At 65.8% G+C, this 18,534-nt stretch overlaps 2 protein-coding genes across 14 annotated transcripts in view; one reads left to right on the top strand and one right to left on the bottom strand.

The window, feature by feature from the left end:
* CCDC187 (coiled-coil domain containing 187) overlaps window positions 1-6,034 on the bottom strand; it is a 38,002-nt gene extending 31,968 nt beyond the window's left edge. For 8 of the 9 annotated variants that reach the window (XM_047829048.1, XM_047829045.1, XM_047829046.1 and 5 more), the window contains exons 1-4: window positions 5,059-5,457; window positions 4,086-4,615; window positions 3,890-3,988; window positions 1,864-1,959 (exon numbers count right to left, since the gene is read on the bottom strand). In XM_047829048.1, coding sequence (XP_047685004.1) covers window positions 1,864-1,959; window positions 3,890-3,988; window positions 4,086-4,615; window positions 5,059-5,291 — 958 coding nt within the window. In that variant the 5' untranslated portion in view covers window positions 5,292-5,457. Of the gene's footprint in view, window positions 1-1,863; window positions 1,960-3,889; window positions 3,989-4,085; window positions 4,616-5,058; window positions 5,458-5,946 lie in introns of those variants that run through there. The other variant, XM_047829052.1, reaches the window with a different exon arrangement.
* LOC125149911 (uncharacterized) lies at window positions 5,523-7,320 on the top strand. Of its 5 annotated transcripts, XR_007146093.1 has the most exons (5): window positions 5,680-5,760; window positions 5,857-6,151; window positions 6,227-6,400; window positions 6,983-7,177; window positions 7,284-7,320. XR_007146093.1 is itself a non-coding variant. In XM_047829056.1 (2 exons), the coding sequence occupies exons 1-2, from the start codon at window positions 6,253-6,255 to the stop codon at window positions 7,125-7,127; spliced, it is 603 nt and encodes a 200-aa protein (XP_047685012.1). In that variant the 5' UTR covers window positions 6,158-6,252; the 3' UTR covers window positions 7,128-7,233. The 5 variants fall into 5 exon arrangements, 1 of the variants encoding a protein (XP_047685012.1); XR_007146092.1 differs by lacking the exons at window positions 5,680-5,760; window positions 7,284-7,320 and adding an exon at window positions 5,523-5,601 and having other exon boundaries at window positions 6,983-7,233; XR_007146091.1 differs by lacking the exon at window positions 7,284-7,320 and having other exon boundaries at window positions 6,983-7,233.
* The last annotated feature ends 11,214 nt before the right edge of the window (window positions 7,321-18,534 follow it).

Here is an 18,534-nt window from a genome sequence, read left to right as displayed (position 1 = left end):
CCGCCAGAGGGGTCCGGGTCAATAAATGGGTCCTGATGGGCACATTTTTTCTTCCGCCGAGCAGTTTAATGGCAATTAATTTTTTTACGAGAGGATTTTTAATCTGTGGAAATGGATGAAGTCCCCAAGTGCCCTGTCAAAGTTCCAGGGCCGACTTAATCTATGATAAAAAATGCAAAGTGAGGCGGTATAATCTGAAATTAAATATAGGGCTTCATTTTCCTTCAGCCCGGATGGATGAATATTTTATAACTATTGTGATTTAATTTTTTGTTAACTACAGCAAATTTCTAATTCATCCAATTCCCAAGTCCTGCGGCTCTGACCTCTGAACCCAAGCTCATCTCTCCTTAGCCCAGCTGTGACTTGGTCACTGACAGAAACTAATGGTCAGCTCCGTCAGGGTGACACGGTGGTTACGATGATGGATGCGGCCAGTGGCATGCCCTTTGACCCAGTGTCAGACAGAAAGCAGGTCATTTTTCAAGCGAGCCATTAAAATAAGACAAACCAAAAAGCTGAGGGGGGGGGGGGGAGACAACGATGCAGAAAACTATTGTATTTTGTGCCTTTTCAGTGAGCCTTCCGGAACCTTCTCTGTGGCTCCCAACATCCCTCACTGTCAGGTTCGAGTGGAGGTTTTCCCTGCTGTCTGGTCACCTCTTACCCTGCTGAATAGACGTGTCTGCCCCCATGGCTGCCCGCCTCCCTCGAGGGTCCCTGAAGCCAATGGCGGAGGAGGGACATGTTCATTCGTCCGGCAGCAACCCGTGCTCTCCCAGAGTGGAGGCGGCAGGTCTGATGGCGCGGAGCAGAAAGATGGCCAGAGCACCCGCCCCTGGCTCTCTCAGGTGAGGAGCACAGGCCTGGAGCCAGCACACCAGTGCAGCCCTGGGCAGGCTGTTGAACCTCGCCGAGCCTCAGTGTCCCCATCTACAGAACGGGAGCAAGCCCGTCTACCCCAGGGGAGTGCTGTGGGGGTCCCTGAGCGGATGTCCAGAGAGCACGAGGCACACAGAGCCAGCGCTGACCGCCAGGAACAGTCAAGCCCCAGGGGAACACCGCCTCCCTCGTCCCACACACACCAAAGTGGCCCTTCTGGGGCTGGCAGATCCACCACGAGGGCAGGGGCACAAACCGACCCAGCCTGGGCAGCTGGGTCCCTGCTGGATGTCACCACCCTAAACCCCCACCTCTGGGGGCCCCGGGGTGTGACCTCAGGCCTGCCACCATCACCAGCTTTTCCTCGGACTCTCCTGGGATGTGATCGGCCGAAGCGCACCCCTGCCTGATGGCCCCAAGTCCCCAAAGGGCTGGGAGACAGTGGGCACTATCTAAGGCCTTTCCTATCACCGAGTGCTCTGGGGGAAGGCAGATGTTCCGGGCTTGCTGTCTGGATTCCAATCCCAGGCCAGGTGCCTAGGGAGACCTCTCCCTCCAGCAGCCCCCGCCGCTCACGAGTGATGCCTCGGAGCACAGACCGAATGCACGTTCAGTCGCGGAGAGCGGCTCCGTGTCCCTACAGACTCTCTTGGTCTAGGGATGCTGGCAGGACAGCCCACGGCACGGGGGGTTGTGGACTCGCGCTTCCTCACGGCGGATGACCCCTGTGCCGGCGGGGACCACGCGGCGCCCCGGTGACGCTCAGGCAGGGTCTACACTCACCCGAGATGCGGACGCCAGTGCCGCCCCTCCTTCACGCGTGGCAGACCCTCCACTCGAGCTCGGCCCCTGCCCGTCCCAGGCCCCCGGGACGCCCGTCCATCCGCAGCACCGGAACCAGAAGCCGCGTGCCCACCTAGTGAGCTGGGTCACAGACTTTTACCCCAGGCCTTGCCGGGGCCCCAAACGGGCAAACCTTACCTGTGTCTTTGGCGTCTCTTCTAGAGGTGGGCGACTGGGGGGCTCTCTCCCTCATGCAAGGACGGCTTTTCATTCTTTTGGTTTTCTCCCGTGGAGCTTCAGGGAGAGGAGAGGAGGAGGGAAGGCGGGGAGGGTGAGCAGTGACGGCCACACGGCCGGCCACGCTGGCGGCCCCCTGCCCCTACAGAGCCACGCGCCCGTCCTGCCTGCTCCCGGGGACTGTGCCGGCGCGGGCAGCTGAGTGCGGGGCCAGAGGGGCACACGTGGCCGTCCGCCTCTTGGTGGTCTGCACAGGCCCCCCCTTCACGCCCCGACTGGTCACGAATGCCCAGGTGCCCGGGGCCGCGAGCCACCGAGGACAGGAACGGCCTCCCGTCTGAGTGGCCCGCAACCATCTCGGTCTGCCGTGTGGCCCTCGTGTTTGTTGACTGAATAGACGGCCAAGTGGGCCGCCGCGGAGAGGCGGCCCAGCAGGGGGACGTGGGGGGAGGGGCTCTGCGTGGTGGGGTCCACCCTGGCGGGACGTGTGAAGACACGGAGACGGTGGGGGGTGGAGGTTGTCCAAGTCCCCGGGCAAGCACAGCGGCCAGCAGGAGTGGGCCAGCTTCCTGAGGGCCAGTGGGACCCCCTCTCCCCGTGCTGTCTGGCCTCGCTCGTCCCTGTTCACCGCTGGGGCGGGGGCCGTGTCCGGGAAGCACCGAGAAGCCAATCAGCCAGCGATGTGTGAGCAGGACCGGGGGCGCTCGGGGAAAGGCTGGCCCGAAGGACTCTCCAGGCCTCTCCGGTGCCTCTGTCCTCGGTGCCCGCAACCCGCTGGCAGGAGGGACCTCCAGCACCCAGGCCTGTACAAAAGCACAATTCTACAGGATCCACTCACAGGAGGCCCTGGAGGAGTCGGAGCCACGGACACGGAGAGCGGGAGGGTGGGGCTGGGGGAGGGGAGGGTCCACGTGTAACGGGACCGAGTCCAGTCTGGGAAGACGAACACGTTCTGGGGACGGATGGGGGGGGACGGCTGCACGACAGTGTGAGTGCGCCTGACGCCCCCGAACTGCGTCCTTGAAAGTGGTTACGACGGTAAATCTTGTGTTGTGTGTATCTCACCACAATTAAAAAAGAAAAAAGGAAAAGACCTCGGCCCTGCCCCACACCTACTTCCGGAGGGTTCTAAAGCTGGGAGGGGGAGACGTGACTATCAAGGACTGGTGACCGATGACACCAGGTGCTGAGTGACCAATGGCCAAGTCCCGTCCGTGCCTGAGGGGCCCCAGTGGCCTCTGTGGGATGGGAGCGGACGGGAGGGCTGAGGCCGTAGGGGTCCCGTGGGTGGAGGAGGAGAAAGGCAGGGTGATCGCTGTGAGCCACGGCCCGCCTGGGCGTCCGGCTACGGGGAGTCGTCGCAGCCCCCGGCCACGTTAGCCAGAGCTGGGCCCGGCCCCCTTGGCTTTGATCAGCAGGCACCTTGGACCCCACCGGCATCTGTACTCGGCTCACACATCCAGCTGGGGCAGGACACACACCCAAAAATGCCCCTGTGACAGCTGCCCCGGGGGTCCCAAATCCCATGCTGACCAGCCTCTTGCCCACCCTCCGTGCCACTATTGCCCCGTGGAAAACCCATCCTGTTCCCCTGCACCGAGGACCCCAGAAGCCTCGGGCATCCCAGGGCAGCCTGATTTCTGCTCCTGAGGCCCTCCCCCTCCCCCACTCCAGGCCCCCCCCCCAAATCTTGCTGGAGTGAGGCTGTCTCTGCACGTGAGGGATGCCCTCCTCCCCCTCGCCATCTGCAAACGGTGCCAGCCTGGACTCCTTCCCCGAGGGGGGCGCCAAGATTCGGAAGTCCTACCCCCACGGAATGGCGGGCTGGGTCCAGACCCCTGCTCGGCCCTTTCATAAAGGGCTGGGACCCTCTCTAGTGTCCCCGTCTGAGTGTGATCAAATATAGCCGATTGCCTAGTGAGAGAGAAGCTGTATGGTCCAGAACCGTGTGGCCCCGACCACCGCCTGGGTGTCCAAACGGGCTCACCTGAGGCCTGGCGCTGGGGGACCCTGGAGGGCTCTCGCCCCCGGCCCGGGATGGCCTTGTCTTCCGCTCCACACGGAGCCTCGCTCGGGGTGCCTAAGCCTGGAGAAGATGAGAGGGAGCATCGTGAGACAGGTTCGCAAAGTTCCAGGAAAAGGTCCCCATCCGGCAGCCGTTCAAAAGGCTTCAAACGCAGCACCTTTGATGGTGGCCCCAGGCCCAAGTCCGTCCCACGGGGCCGGATCGGGGTGCGCCAGCCTTCCGGCCTTCCTGCGGGGATCTGGCTTGGAGACTCTGTAGAGGCGCGAGGCGCTGGAGGGCGTCGAGGTGCCCAGAGAGGCACAGCTGGCCTGCCACTGTGCTTGGGCCCGGATCTTGTCCCTAAGCCGTTCCAGTCGTGGGTTGCTTTCTCTCAGCTGCCGCCGGGGCCCCTGCACCTGGGGGGGCCGCTCCTTCCAGGGCCCGGGGAGAGATGTGCAGGACTCGTGGCCCCCGGAGGAGCCGGAAAGGCGGCCTGATGACACCGAGCTGTCCCCATCCCTGGCCTCCTCGCTTTCGGACCACCCCAGGAGGCTGCAGGCCTTCCTCTGGGGGCCTGGCTGCTCGGTGAAGTCGGACCAGGCCATGTGGGGAGCTCCCCGCAGGTCACTTGGCTGCCGGGAGGGCCTGGCCCACCTCAGGGCAGCCATGGCATCATCATCAGCCGCAGATGGACGGAGCCCGGAGTCCCTGGGGAGAGAGAAGCAGACTGGCCGGTCAGGAGTGGGGACCCGGCCATGCCGAGCAGAAGAACACCTCACATGGCACACCCCCCCCCCCCCCCCGCCCCAGCCCAGCCCTCCTGCTCCCTCGTTCTCCTGTCTCAGAAGGCCCACTGCCAGGGAAGGTGCAGGGAACCTGTGAAACGCCCCATGCACGGCACTGCTGTGACGTCCCCTCGGACGGCCACCTGGAGCCTTTGAGGCAGGCACCACGATCAGCCCCATTTGCAGATGGGGAAACTGAGGCCCTGGGGAAGGTACCACGATCGGTCCAATTTGCAGATGGGGAAACTGAGGCTCTGGAGAAGGCATGCAGCAGAGGCCCCCAAGTCCTCTGTCCTCATGCTGACCGGGCTGCCCTCCTGGGAAAGGAAGCCCTCACCTGGCCCAGGGGGCGGGCACAGACACTACCTGGGCTTGGCTCTAGCCTTCCTGGCGGCTGGCCTGCCCCGGGCCTCGAGGTTGTCTTTGGGGTGGGGCTGGGTCGTGTCTCCTAGGAGGATTGGCAGCATTCCCGGGACCGAGATCGACATGGCCCCAGGGCCGGGCCGAGGGCGGGATCTGGTGAGCCCCCTGGTCACCGCCTGCCCTGAGGTCACAGATGGTGCCTTCACAGGGCAGCCTGCTGGCCTGAGGCCCGACATCCATCCCGGCGCGGGCTGGGCTGGCCGGCCTTCTCCAGTCCCCCGGCCCACGATGGAGACCCTCAGGATACTTGTGGAAACTGGGCAGACATGGTGGGCTGCCGGGCCCTGGGCTGGAATGGCGGGGGGCGGGGGGCTTTCTAACGAGCTGCCTCTTAGCAGGGTGGGAGAGAATTCTGGGTGGCCTGTGACAGCATAATAACCCCACGTCACTCAGCGACAGGGCCGAGGCCTTCAGCTCCTGCTGGGGCGATGGGCAGGGCCCCACCCCCTTCCTCCCAGGGCACCGGAGCCAGTGGCTGCGCGGGTGGTGAGTGAACTGGCCGGGGCTGCGGTCGGGCTGGGCCAGAGTGGGGGCACAGGGAGGGGCTGGGGGCAGAGTGGGGTGGCCTCCCCAGGACGTGTCCCCAGCGGCTGGACGAGAGGCTGTGTGCTCGGGCCCCGACGCCAACTCGGAAACACTGCCGAGGTCCCTGCCTTCGGCCTCTCGGGATTGGTCACAGGAAGTGGGCGCTGGCTTCTCGGCTCGCCCTGCCACAGGCTCGGGACACCCTTTTGCCCACAGGAGCAGCAGCTGAAGACGCCTGAGCCCCGGGAGCCCCGGGCCTGCTTCCTGGGCCCTGCACTCCCAGGGCTGCACCCCAGCCTGGCCCACCTGCATTGGGCGTCCTGTCACCTTGACGACCCCGGCCGGTGGAGTGGTGGAGAGGGTGTGGACTCTGCAGCCAGCTGGCTCTGAGCTGGGCATGTCCCCGGAGCAGAGCTCCTTCAAACCCCTGCTCCGCCCCCAGCCGGCTGAGTAACCTCGGGCGACCAGAGACCCCACCCTGCCCCTGCCCCCCGGGTATTGTGAGCAGCTGGTGAGTTCACTCCAGCAGGGGGCGCTGAGTGGGGCGGCCGGGTGGCCGAGCGGGTTACAAAGACTTCGTTTTCAGGACGCCCCGAGGAAGCAAAAGGCAGAATGGAGGGCCTCCTGCCTGTCCGGGGGAAGCAGAGAGGCCTGGACGCGGCTGCAGAGGGGCAGGGCGGCAGGGCACAGGGCGAGGTCCTGAGCCCAGCAGGGCCCTGTCGCGGTGGACATGCCCCCCCACCCCCATCCCACCAGCAGGGTGAGAGGACCCACCCCAGGCACGGGACCAGCCTGCACTGTGGGGTGCTGTCCCTTCTCTCCCGTCTGGCTTCTCCTGAGGTCGGGACGAGGGGCAGAAGGCACGCATCTCAGGGCACAGAGCCCGCGGGACCCCAGATCCAGCCTTTGGCCCTGGGGCCCTCGACCACACCTGGCGGCCTAGACCGAGGGCGTGCCTCCGCGTACCTGCGTGGCCAGGTCCCCCTGCCGGTGGCACCGTGGCCACCCTCCCGCTCTGCCGCGTCCGCCTGGTGGGGAGTCCCGCCCTGCCTGGGCCTGCCTGCTCCCCGGCGAGGCCAGGCTACAGCGGGTCCCACCCCTGTGTTCCTTTACGATGTTTGCGAGGGGTCAGTGTCACAGAGGGCTGACCCAGGGTGGCACAGGGGAGCCTGGGGGGGGGGGCGTCCTTCCAGGACAGCTTCAGGGCACGAGCGTGTTCCTGGCACGTGCTGGGGTACACTGGGCCCGCGGGCAGCTTCTGCTAAAACTGGGGGTGGCGGGACTGGGAACACTGTGGCTTCCCCAGGGCGTGACCATGGTGTCCCCACCACCACCCTTACAGGCTGCACAACCGAGGAGACTCCAAGAGACAGCTCAGCAGAACCCCCCGCAGCCCTGCCAACGGACCCCACCGACACTGCGGCCGTGTCCCCCGCCAGGCTCTCAGGCCCTCATCACTCTCCCCCAGCATCCCCCCAACTTTCTAGCCCTGATCCCTAAAGGGCAGAGGGAGGGGCTCTCTGAGCAGAAATAGGCCGTAAGCAGTTTCCCTCCTCAGGAAGCAGCTATTTCATAAATACGATGGCGGGGGTGGGGGGCGCCTGGGGAGCTCAGGGGGTTAAGTGTCCACCTCCTGTTTTCAGCTCAGGTCACGATCTCACAGGGTTCGAGCCCCACATCAGGCTCTGTGCTGACAACGCTGAGCCTGCTTGGGATCCTCTCTCTCCCTCTCTCTTCCCCTCCCCTCCTCTCAAAATAAATACGCATAAATACATACATACATATGATGAAGCAGTCTGCTTCAACGCCCTAGAGTTGATAAAAGCGAAATCATGAAACGAATGTGTGTGCACGTGAAAATAACCAGCTTCGTCGTTGCTCTGTGAGCGGTGACAAGCCCAGAACTTCCTCCCCCGCCCCCGACCTCCACCCCCCTCCGTGGGTGCTGCACCTCTCCACAGATCTGGTTCACCACCGGGGCTTCTAGCCCGGCTCCAAATCAGGGGACGTGCGAGCCCCCAGGGCCTCTCCCTGCCCAGAACCCTCCGTGGACCCTGGCACGCACTGCCCCAGGTCCCTCACACCTGCTGGCGTGACCACAAGCGGCCGGGGCCACGAGCAGCAGCGTGGGCCCCAGGTACCACAAGGCCACAGCAGAGACCACAGTCTTGGGGGGGGGCACGCCCCACATGGATCAGGCCCCAGCCTCTCCCCTAACCCTGAGCCAAGATGTAGGCCCGGCTGGAGGTTGGCCCCCATTTGGACCCCGAGGCGGCTCCTGTTGCCACATTCGCTCCCTCCCGACCACCCCTGCCTCCTCCCTGCTCACACCTACCGGTGCCACTCTCTCTGAGCGAGGTCCCCTCTGCCCTCCCCAAGGGGCTGGGGACCGCTCCGGGGGGGTGCAGGGGTGGCCTGTGTGCAAATGCTCGTGGCTGTGAGAGCCCCCAGTGTGGCGGGGCCTCGGGTGGAGCAGGTGTCCCGGTGTCCTTGCCGGGGCCGGGGGGCCCACCCACAGCACCCGCAGCCCACTGTCCACAGACCATGACACCGCTCTGGGCCAGGCCCCTGCTTCCACAGCCTGGCCGGGCTGCAGGGGTGGGGTGGGCGGCAGCTCGGCCCTGTCGGCCACGCTGTTCACGTCTCCCCAGCTCATCCCCAGGGAACCCAGCCCAAAGCACCCCGAGCGGGCTCGGGGACAGAGTCGGTGGACCGTGAAGGAGAAAGGCCCAGGCGCCCACGGTCCCTGGGCCCCAGGGTTTCAGACCACATTGGTCTCACCAGCAGCAGCAGCCGGCCCCGCCTGGACTCGGGCATCGGGCCCTCCAGCCACCGGCTCAGACCCGGCCCTGGGGCAGCACTGGTCCCGGCAGCCAACACACCCGAGCTGGCCCTGTCCCCCGATTAGAGTCCCCCGGCACACCAGGCCCTGCCCAGAAGCCACCAAGCAGGGGCCCAGAGAGGGTGGGTGCAGGGCCTTAGAGGTCCAGACAGAAGCGCTCCGGCGGCTGACCCGGGCTCGGGTCACATCTGGGGAAGTGATATGCAGGTAACAAGAGCGTCAGCTGCACAGGCACCCCCCCAGCCCCGTGACCCCGGACCCCGACACACAGCACGCGTGCTCGCTGCCCGGGGCGGCAGAGAAGGCAGGCCGGCCTGGGCTGCCAACGGCTTTCTTGCGTGGGAGTCTGGCCAGGGCGGTGTCCCCCAGCCTCTCCATTCTCAGCCACCGCGTCTCTACCAGCCGCTCCCCAGAGGAGAGCGCCAGGCCCCAGGGTGGCAGACGACAGGGCCGAACAAGGTAACACAAGGCCAAGGTTGGAGGTCCGGAGGGGGGAGCCAGCGGGAAAGCGGGATGCAAGGGCCGATGGGTGAGGCGGGGCAGAGGGAAATTCGACACAGGGTCAAGGAGATAAAACCAAGGCGAGGCTGCCTCACCCTGCGACCTCTCCGACCTCTCGGCTGCATAGCCCAGAAGCCATTTAACCCACCCCCCAGGGGACCCTAGTGCCACCGCCCACTCACCAAGAGGGACTCACGGCCACACCCACAGAGAGGTCAGCAGGGAGCTCCCTCCCTCCCCCCCCCCGCCCCGCACCCCCACCCTCAGGCCTGGGCGGCCTCGTCCAAGGCCAAAGTCAGCCCGGCCAGCACCCAGCGCTCAGTACAGCGGCTCCTGAGCCGGCTCCCCTGGGGGCACCCTGCCAGCGGCCGGGCCCTGCCCCCAGTGCGTTCCCCAGGTGACCTGGGGCACCTCCCCACAACCCAAGAGCAAGGCGTTGTCACCCTGCCCACAGTCACACAACACAGAGCGGAGACCTGTCCTCCGGGCCACCCCCCGCAAACAGGGAGGGAGCTGGAACACCAGCGACCCCGGGGAAAGGAGCCCGTGGACACAGACACCCCCCCCAGGGAGCGAGAGCCACCCTCGAACGGCTCCGAATGGTCAACTGGGGACCATGGCTTTTGGGGGCCTTCCAGCAGGACAGGACGGCCTGAGGGGCCCCCTTCGCCCGAGGAGTTAGCTGGACAGGATCCAGGCTGAGCTGGCCTCGTTGTCAGCTGGGCTTGCCGGGTGGGACCAAATGCAGAACCGCCCGCCAGCCCCACTCAGGGGCTGGTGGCATATTTATTCCCATTATACAGACGGGGAGACTGAGGGACAGTTCATTAGGTAAGAGTCTAGTGCTGGCCTCACAGCAGCACCTGAAGCCAGAGGCAGGGCTGCCCAGTGGGTAGGGCGGGTGGGCATCACGCTCCCAGGGGCAGCCTGGCTTGGCCCCTGAGGAGGCCCCAAGCCCTCAGAGGGAGCCCCCACGCCGGAAGACCCCTCCCCAGGAAAGCAGGACGGAAGGAAGGTGGCTCCCAGCACCCAGCCACGTCCACGCCAGGAGGAAAGGCTAACCCCTCCCCAACCTGCCTGTGCTCCCACCCGCGCCTCCCCCAAGTGCCCGGGGCAGGCCGGCTCGGCTCAGGCAGAGCCCCCCAGGGAACTCACCAGCTGTGGGAGGGCGCCAGGCAGCAGCCGTGGCTCAAAGGCCAGCCGCCGGCGGAGCCCAGGCACCGGGACACCGGCACCTGACGTTGCCGGAGAAACCCAAGCGTCCATCCAGGCAGGCTCCTCCTCCAGGCTGGCTTCCCGGAGCCCCGAGGGAACAGCGCCAGGCGCCAGGAGCCTCACCGGCACATCCAGCCCCCACGGGCAGGGGACACACACCTGGGGCGCTCCTACTGGGCCCCAGGCAGTGGGGGCAGCGCAGGAGGCAGGTCTGCACCGGCAGGGAGGCGGGCATCTCCAGTGCGGTCCACAGCTGCCCCCTCTCGACCCTCCACCCCTGCTTTCTCCCCTCCCCCCAGGGACCTCCAGCAGCCACCCGGGTCTCTGGAAGCACAGCCTGGCAGCCAGGAGCCAGGGAGCCGGAGGCCAACAGGGTCACCCCAGCCCTTCTGAAGCACGGTGTCGGGGGCGGGGATGGGGGGGGGGGACACCTGAGACAGTTCACAGCCTCGTCTAGAGAGCAGTTCTCAGGGCTTCCAGACAGTGGGAAGGTGCCGGTGGGCGGACATGGGGGGGTCCGGTTACCAAACGCAAAACCCACAAGGTCTCCCGCCTCCTTGGAGTCAGTGTGGCAGGCCCGGGCAAAGGAGGGCAGGGGCTCTTGAGGGGTCCGGGCAGCGCCTGGTCCCGCGTGTGGGTTCCCGGGGTCTCCGTCACTTGGCTAAGATCCGCACACTCACCCAAAGTCCATTTTCAACCCTAGGTCCTGGTCAGCGTGTGCTGCCCCCACCCCTGCCCAGCTCCAAACTCACACCTGCAGGGGTCTGGGGAGCCTAGGAGTCCTGGAGGCGGGCAGCTAAGGAGTTGAGGCAGCAGGGAGTGCCGTCTCCTTGTCACGGCCAGGGGAAACCCCCCCCACCGTGGAGGTCCTGGGGTGGGTCCCCCAAGTCTTCCTGTCCCTGCCACCACCCTACCCCCAGAAGGTAGGTCTTTCCCTCCCTCCCCCCCCCCCAAAAAAAAACCAAACTCTAATAAAAGTATCTTGCCAGGAGATTCCCCTTGGTGTTCAGGAAATTTGAATTTGGAGGCAGAGAAACTTGGAGCAGCCTGATCTCTTAAATACTCAGGGGTATGCCTGCCCCCCCCCCCCGGAAGGGGCATGGAGACAGCAGTCCCTCGGCCCCTGGGGAGCTGCTTGGCACTGTCCTAAGGGAGCCAGATGCCTGGCGAGGCCACCTTGGACCAGAGCTGGGCCTGCCAGGCCAGACCACGCGGGAGGCGTCTGCATCCCAGGGCCAGAGGGTCAAGAGGCGTATGACCCCGCAGTCGGCAGGCGTGATGCTGGCACTCGGCACACTGGCTGGGCTGCCTCAGCCACCACCGGCCCAGAGCCGTCTGGCACCAGAATTGGATGGGCTCAGGGCTGCGTCAGCTCTGGCCCACAGGTTGACTTTGCCCGTTGGCACCAGAGGCACAGGGGACGTCCACCCAGCCTGAGGTTTTGGCGTTTTGTCACACAGCCCAAGCTGACTAAGAGACAGACGTGCCTTTTGAAACATGTGTGCAACTGGGCCCTGAGACCGATGCCTGGCCTGGCGCTGGGCACAGCGTGGCGGAACGGCCATCCTGAGCTGCGTGTGGCCGGGCCGCTCAGTCCCAAAGCCAAGTGTCCCCACCTGGCCCAGTAGGAGGGAAGGGGGAACACCCAGCACTGTGCACAGGCAGAATCGTGCTTGAGCAAGCGGTCGGGGCCCCGTGGCACCCTCCGCCGTTGCATGCACCCCTCAGCCTGGCCCTCCCCCACCGCCAGCCGCGGGGGTAGGGCGCGCCGAGCTTGGTGGCTGGGGGGGGGCGGCGCTGGGGGGCGAGCGGAAGCAGCTGCTGACTGAGGGCCACTCTCATTCCGGGGGGGACAGGGCCGAAAGGCGTCCCAGGGGAAGAAGAGCTTTGCGCCGGGTTCCCCATTGTGTGGGGGGGGGGAATGGCCTGAGGGGTGGGGACAAGTGACCTCCTGGCTGGTTAGGAACCCAATACGCAAAGGAACGGACCGTGCAGGGAAGGAGGCCCGTGTGTGTGGGTGCAAACCGCGAAGCTCTCTCTCTCTCCCTCGCTTTCCTGCCCACCAGGAGCACCTGCCCAGAAGCAACCCCGAGCCGCTCAGGACCCAGCACCGCCCTGCCAGCTGGGGGCCCCCCGGCCGCCTCAGTGCTGGCCTCGCAGCGGCAAAGACGGGGGGGCCGCGTGCGGGCCCGGTGGCGGCGTGAGCGCTTAGGGACCAAGGTCGGTCAAGCTGCCTCCAAATGCCCAGCCTGCCGGCATCAGAGGCGGCCCTGAGCTCGGACGGCCCGGCGGCTCCCCTGGGCCTCCCCCTCGTTCTGGAAGGGCCGCAGCTCCTCCTCAGGAGTGCATCCGGGGCGCAGCTGGCCTGTGCTGTCCGTGAGGCCTCGGCCGGCACCACCCCGGTTGTAGGAACGTCTGACCCTCCAGCACGGGACCCCCTGCCCCACTGCATCCCCACTTCGTCAGGGCAGGGCAGGGCAACGTCCACGGGCTGCCACCTGGCACAGCCGAAGAGGGCCTCGCCAGAAGTGTCACCCGGACAGCACCCCGCAAGAGGGTGCCTTGCCCAGGACCTCCTCGCGGGGCTGTGTCCCCCGCGGGAAGAGCACCGGGGCCTGGGGACCGAGGGGTGCGGCAAGGCGTCAGTCGGCCAGAGCCCCGCAGGGCCGCCCTGCTTCCTCCCCACCATCCGACGGCAGCTGCTCCTTGGGGCACATCGTGCGCCCCAGACTCCGCCTTGGCATCCGCTTCTGGAGAACCAGACCTATGACAAGTGGGGCCAAGAGCACCCTGGTGGCTCTGGGGGAGGGGTGAGCTGTGGACTCCAAACATGTAGGGCTGGTCAGACCCTGAGAAGACCCCTCCACTGTCCTGCTCTGGGGTGGAGGCGGGAGGAAGGGGGTCTGTAAGGACCCTCATTCCCTGGCTTTCTGCCTCTGCGGGGTGGGGAGCTCTCAGTCCGGACCTCCAGCTATGGGGGGGTCACCTCCCGAGTTCAGCCCCTGTTCTCCATGGCACCTGAGGGCCGCCCCCCTCCCCCCCTTCCCTCCCCTCTCCTGTCCTCTTTGTCTTTATGAGCTCATAATTTAAAAAGCAAACGAAGAAACTCATTGCTGTCATTTTAATGGGGCTTCCGAGGGGATCAAAAGCAAATGCATGCGATGGGTTTGTCCCTGCGGGTCTTTCTAATTTCCCCGATCAGCCTGGCTCTGAGCTTCTATCAGTCCTGCAGGGAGAGGGAGGGGCCCCGGACGCCTGGGGTCCTGTGTCCCTCCTTCCTTCTGGCTGCTTCCCTTCCCGGGTCCCAGATGCTCAGGAAATGTCGGTGCTCCCATCCTGGAAGGTTTGCTGTTTGGAGAACCAGGGTGGCAGGATTCCAGGTGCTTTGCAGACGGGGGACTCCCCGGGGCCCGGCCCAGACTGCTGCCGCGCTGCCCTGAGTCTGCTGCCCCCTGCAGGTCAGTCATTGCCCCGGGTTGATTCGGGCCACAGAGGCGGGGTGGGGCCCACACCAAGGGGAGTCTCCCACAGGCCTGGCCAGACGATTTGGGAGTTAGGGACCGACCCACTGGGAAGAATCAAGCCGTGAAGACAGCCCCACCCTGAGGCCACAGAGGGCTGGGAGAGGAGGCTGCCTGGCTGAGTTTCCCCTAAGAGCAGAGCAGGGGCCCCCTGAGGAGGATGCGGGGTTTCCATGGCAACCGCGAGTGCCCCAGAAAAGATGGGCAGAGACTCTGGGAACGGACCCCATGCGGGGACCGACCGGCAGGAGGGTGGCCCCCTCTCCTGCTCTCCCTGGCTTTCCGCGCCTGTCGCTGGACAGGTGATGGGCATTGCCCAGGAGGCCCACGGAGGCGGGCAGCCCGCAGCAAGTCCAGGTACCGTCTTGCCGGCCCGGGTGAGGGCTCTTTGTGCTTCCTGAGGTCGCCCGTGGGGGGGCCCCAGGTCCCGCTGTGCCCTGGAGAGCTGGCTGCCTCTTGCTCTGCCCCGAGTCCCGTGCCCAACACGGGTTCCCGCCACTGCTTCCTCGCGCCGGGTAAACCTGGCGGGGCAACCCCGCCCGCTGCCCCCCCTGAACCCGCATCCTCACCGCGAGGTGGCCACGGGCCCCCCAAGCACCCCTCCATTCTCCCCCCGCCAACCGTGCCACCGTGCACCCCTGCTGCCCCAGCCCTGGGCCTCTCCGGCTGGCCTGGCTGCCCACAGCGGAGGTGGGGGTGTCCTTCTTCCTGGACACCTGGCAGGACGCAGGGCCTTCAGGGAGTCTGGCCTCCACAGAGAGGCAGGTGCGAGTATGTGCGGGGGGCTCCCGCAGGAGAGTGGGTCCGTGGGGCCAGGCTTCGTCCTGGCTCTGTGACCACACCCCAGGCGCGGCAGGAGGCACTCAGGCCGTGAGACCCAGCACCCGGGGGGGCCAAAGCCCTGGGGGATGGGGAAGGGGAAGGAGGCGGGTACCAAGGGTGGGGGCCCCTCCTGTAAGCCCTGGCCCTGGGGGTTCCTCCCTTCCCACCAAGTTTCCAGGTCCCCAGCTAGCCGGCCAGCCCGGCGGCCTCAGAGGCACCCGTGCTCCTGTCAAATGGAGGCAGGCAAACCCCGACTCGTTGGCCCCGCGCACGAGGTCTGTGCCTGAGGAGGTCCCCGCATCCGCCCACGCCTCTGGGCCGGCAGCCTGAGGGGCTCAGCCCGGGGAGGCTGGAGGAGGTCAGCCCAGGAGCAAGTTTCATGGCGACAGCTGTCCCTTGCACGGTGGACCACATGTTCTAGGCCCATGCCAGGGGCTTCACTGGCAGGACTTTATTTCCCAGGCTTCCGTCTGACAGAGGAGAGAGGCCCAGGGTAGGGCCCCTGCTCTAGCGGCCACATCTGCATGGGCCTGCAGTGTCCCAAGCTCCACGCTGTCCCTACGTTCTAGAGAGTCCCCACGGAGAGAGAGGTTTCCTCATGGACCTGTGAGTGGCTGTGTGGTGACCCCACTCCCTGAGCTGCCGGGAGGGCGGCTGCTCCCTGAGCCCTGGGGGCACAGGCTCTGGTGCCTTTCGCCGGACAGCGCACAGCCAGGAAAGGAGGGGGCAACGGAGGGTCCCCCAGCGAGGGTCTGGATGCAGGCCACATAGCCCCGCCCCCAGTGGTGCCTGTGAGCCCGGGTCGTGCTCACGATATAACATGACGTGACAACGAGGCCTCAAAGCTCTGCGCGTTCTATGACCCAAGTCATGTAGCAACCATCGTAAGTAAATACTGGGACGTGGGCCTAGTGGGGTGAATGGAGTCCCCGGAAGACGTCCACCTAGAGTAAATAGGAGTAAATGTGCTTCTGTTTGGGAGGGAAGGTCTATGCAGATGTCATTAAGCATCTCAGGATGAGACCGTCCTGGACTAGGCAGGCCCTGCATCCCATGGCCAGTCCTCCCAGAGGAGAAGGGCGGGGGGCCTGTGGAGGACGGAGCAGAGGTGGAGGGAGGCAGTCACCAGCCAAGGGGCGCCTGGAGCCCCAGGAGCTGAGAGAGGCAGGGACGACCCTCCCTGGGAGCCTCTGGAGGGAGCGGCCCCAGGGGATGGACACAGAGGACACACCATCTCAGTGGTCTCTGACGAGTGCCTCATTCACCGCTCCGCACCCCAAGGGTCAGGGAGCTTGGCCAAGGCCAGCCGGTGGGAGGGGGGAATGGATGTAACATAGGCAAGTGCTTTCTGTCCCCAGCGGCTCTCCTGGAGTGGGGAGCTGTGGGCAGAGAGCCCCTGAAAGGGGAAAATCCACTGTCTTGTTTGCCTGGGGGGGCTTCCTCGGATTTATTTGCTCCCCTAATTCTGTCTGGCTTAGGCTCACGTGAAGACTCCCCCTCCCACCACACGGCACCATGGGAACCCAGAGCCCCCAGACTCTCCATCTCTCTGCCTCTGTCTCTGTGTCTCTCTCTCTCTGCCTGTCTCCGGCTCTCAGTGTCACCCATCTGCCAGGCCTGGGGGGCTTAGACAGGCAGGGGACAGGGGGTTCAGTCATACGAGCCATGGATGGGCTCCCACAGACCGACCTGCCACAGACAAGGGCGGGTGTGCCCGCTTCACGTGGCCCCGGGTGACAGAGCCCGCGGCTGCCAGCCAGGGCCCCAGGAATGCTACGTGGCCAGGTGTCGCTCGATGACACGGGTGGTGCATAGCCTCCCTCACACCTCCAGCTATTTCCTGGGCGCCTGTCATCTCCCAGGGAGGCACTGGGCCCCGCGGGCGGCAGACCGTTTCCTTCCGGCTCCCTGTGGCACCTGCCTGGGGACCCGTTCACCCACCCTGCAGGCCCCATTCTCCAGGCAGTTTTGAGGCCCTGAGGAGAGGAGATGCCTATGGGTGACCCCCGGGGTCCTCAGGGCAATGGGGTGGGGGGCACTTGCCCCACGACTTTGCAGGACAATAAGTTGTTCCTCAGGGTAATGACACTATTGGGAACGCGGTCAACCCGAGTGATCTTACATGACTATGTATGTGAGTGTGCGTGTGCCTCTCTCTCTCTCTCTCTCTCTCTCTCTCTCTCTCTCTTTTTCTCCCTCTCTACCTTTTCCTTCTTCAGTCTGGAATCCACGGTAGAGACTGGTCAGAAGCATTTAGGTCCCGGGTTGGGCTCAGCTCCTCTGTGTCCCCTCTGGGCCCCGCAGGAGCAAACTTGCTGTAGGCGGGGAGGCTGGGGGGCGGGGGCAGCGGGGTCTGGGAGGCCACGGACGAGGAGCTACCACGCCAGCAGCAGGGATGTCCCGATCTGCCCCTGGCCCCAGCAAACACCCCCGTGGGCCTCAGGCTGCACACCCCGCTGACGCCTGTGTGCCCATCCTTTGTCCCTGGGATGGCTCCAGGCAGCGGCCGCCTTCAGCCGGCCCGGCCTTCATCCAAGGCCCATCGCAGCCCTGAGAGTCCACCAGGCCTCCCCACCTCCGGGCGCTCAGAAACCGTCCACCGTCATCTCCCGCCAGGCCTGTCCAGGGGGCGGATCCGGGACGGGGAAGTCAGCTCCCCTGAAGCCCAGCCTGGGGACCGGCACCTCGCCTTTCTGCCCGCTCACTGGTAAGGCAGGCAGGACGCCAGGGAAGGCTGAGCGGTGAAGGGCAGGCGCGTGGCAGGCGCCTCGGGTGGAGGCGGCGCTGTTGGCTACTGGCGAGGGCAGGGCCCCGGGCGGGCATGCGACACCAAATCCTGGGTGTGGGCTCTCGAGCAGGACCGGCCGGCGTCACTGCTCCTCTGCCCTCTGTATTCCGTCCGAGGATGTGTCCCGACGGGAAAGCGTTTTTCTCTCTCTAACGCTCCTTTGGGAACGGGACCCAATAGGGATGGGGGGGGGTGCCTACGGCCCCCCATGGGAGCACTCTGTCCCGCTGGTGCACCAGGCCTCGCCGAGTGGGGAGGTGGTTACAAGGCAGAACGTAACGAGGGGCTGCCCCCGGGGAGGCCGGGAAGAGGGAGGCAGAGCTGGGGACGGTGCGCAGAGGGGACTCGGGCAAGAGCGAGGCAGGTGTGCGGCCGGTGGTGAGGGACGGGTGGTGCCCTCCAGGAGCTCCTCCTGCCCAGACCCGTGGCCCAGGAGCCCCCTGCCCTCCGGGGACCAGTGATGCACTCATTCCCTGCAGGTGGGGGGCCACGTGGGCAACGCGTGTTGGGCCTGTCGCCTGGTGCCAGCCAGGACCCAGGACCGTCATCAGGGCACGATTGGACAGGCAGCGTGGTCCCAACGCTGGCGTTCCACAAGCTCCTGCTGTGCGCCGGGAATGGTGACCAGCACCGTCAGGACCCCATGACCCTTCGCGCCCTCTGCAGGACGGACCAGGGACCCCTATTCACGGGTGGCCGAACTGAGGCTCAGAGCGGGAGAGCACCTTGTGGCGGGTAACCCGGAGGCAGGGGCCTGGCCGGCTCACTGCACAGCACCCCAGAGGGCTCCAGCTCCCCCGGCGAAGTTCTCATATAAAGCTGAGACTCTTCTAGCCCAGGGACCCTGGCTCCCTGGTCCCCCTGCTTCAAGGAAGGAAAACAAGATGCTTTCCCTGTGGTGACGCTACGTCGCTCCCCTGTTCCGCCATTCACATCAATATCCCTGTGAGGGCTTTCTCGGCACCGGGCCCCTGGCCGCAGCCCCCGGGGACCATAGGGGCTAGCGGCAGTGGCCTCACGGGGATGTTGAGCTCAGGCCTGGCGGAGGTGGGGCCCAAGACGGCCCCTGCCCTTACAACGATGCCAGCTCAGGGGGCACCCCAAGGAGGCGGGCCTGGAGGAGCGTGGTAGCCCCGCCCCCCGCCCGGCCCAGCCAGCAGCACCCACGAAGCAGGCAGCAAGGCCTTGCCCGGCTCCTGTGGTCA

The sequence above is a fragment of the Prionailurus viverrinus genome, chromosome D4, assembly GCF_022837055.1.
Source record: "Prionailurus viverrinus isolate Anna chromosome D4, UM_Priviv_1.0, whole genome shotgun sequence".
Taxonomy (NCBI): domain Eukaryota; kingdom Metazoa; phylum Chordata; class Mammalia; order Carnivora; family Felidae; genus Prionailurus; species Prionailurus viverrinus.
This window is presented reverse-complemented; position numbering and strand designations above follow the sequence as displayed.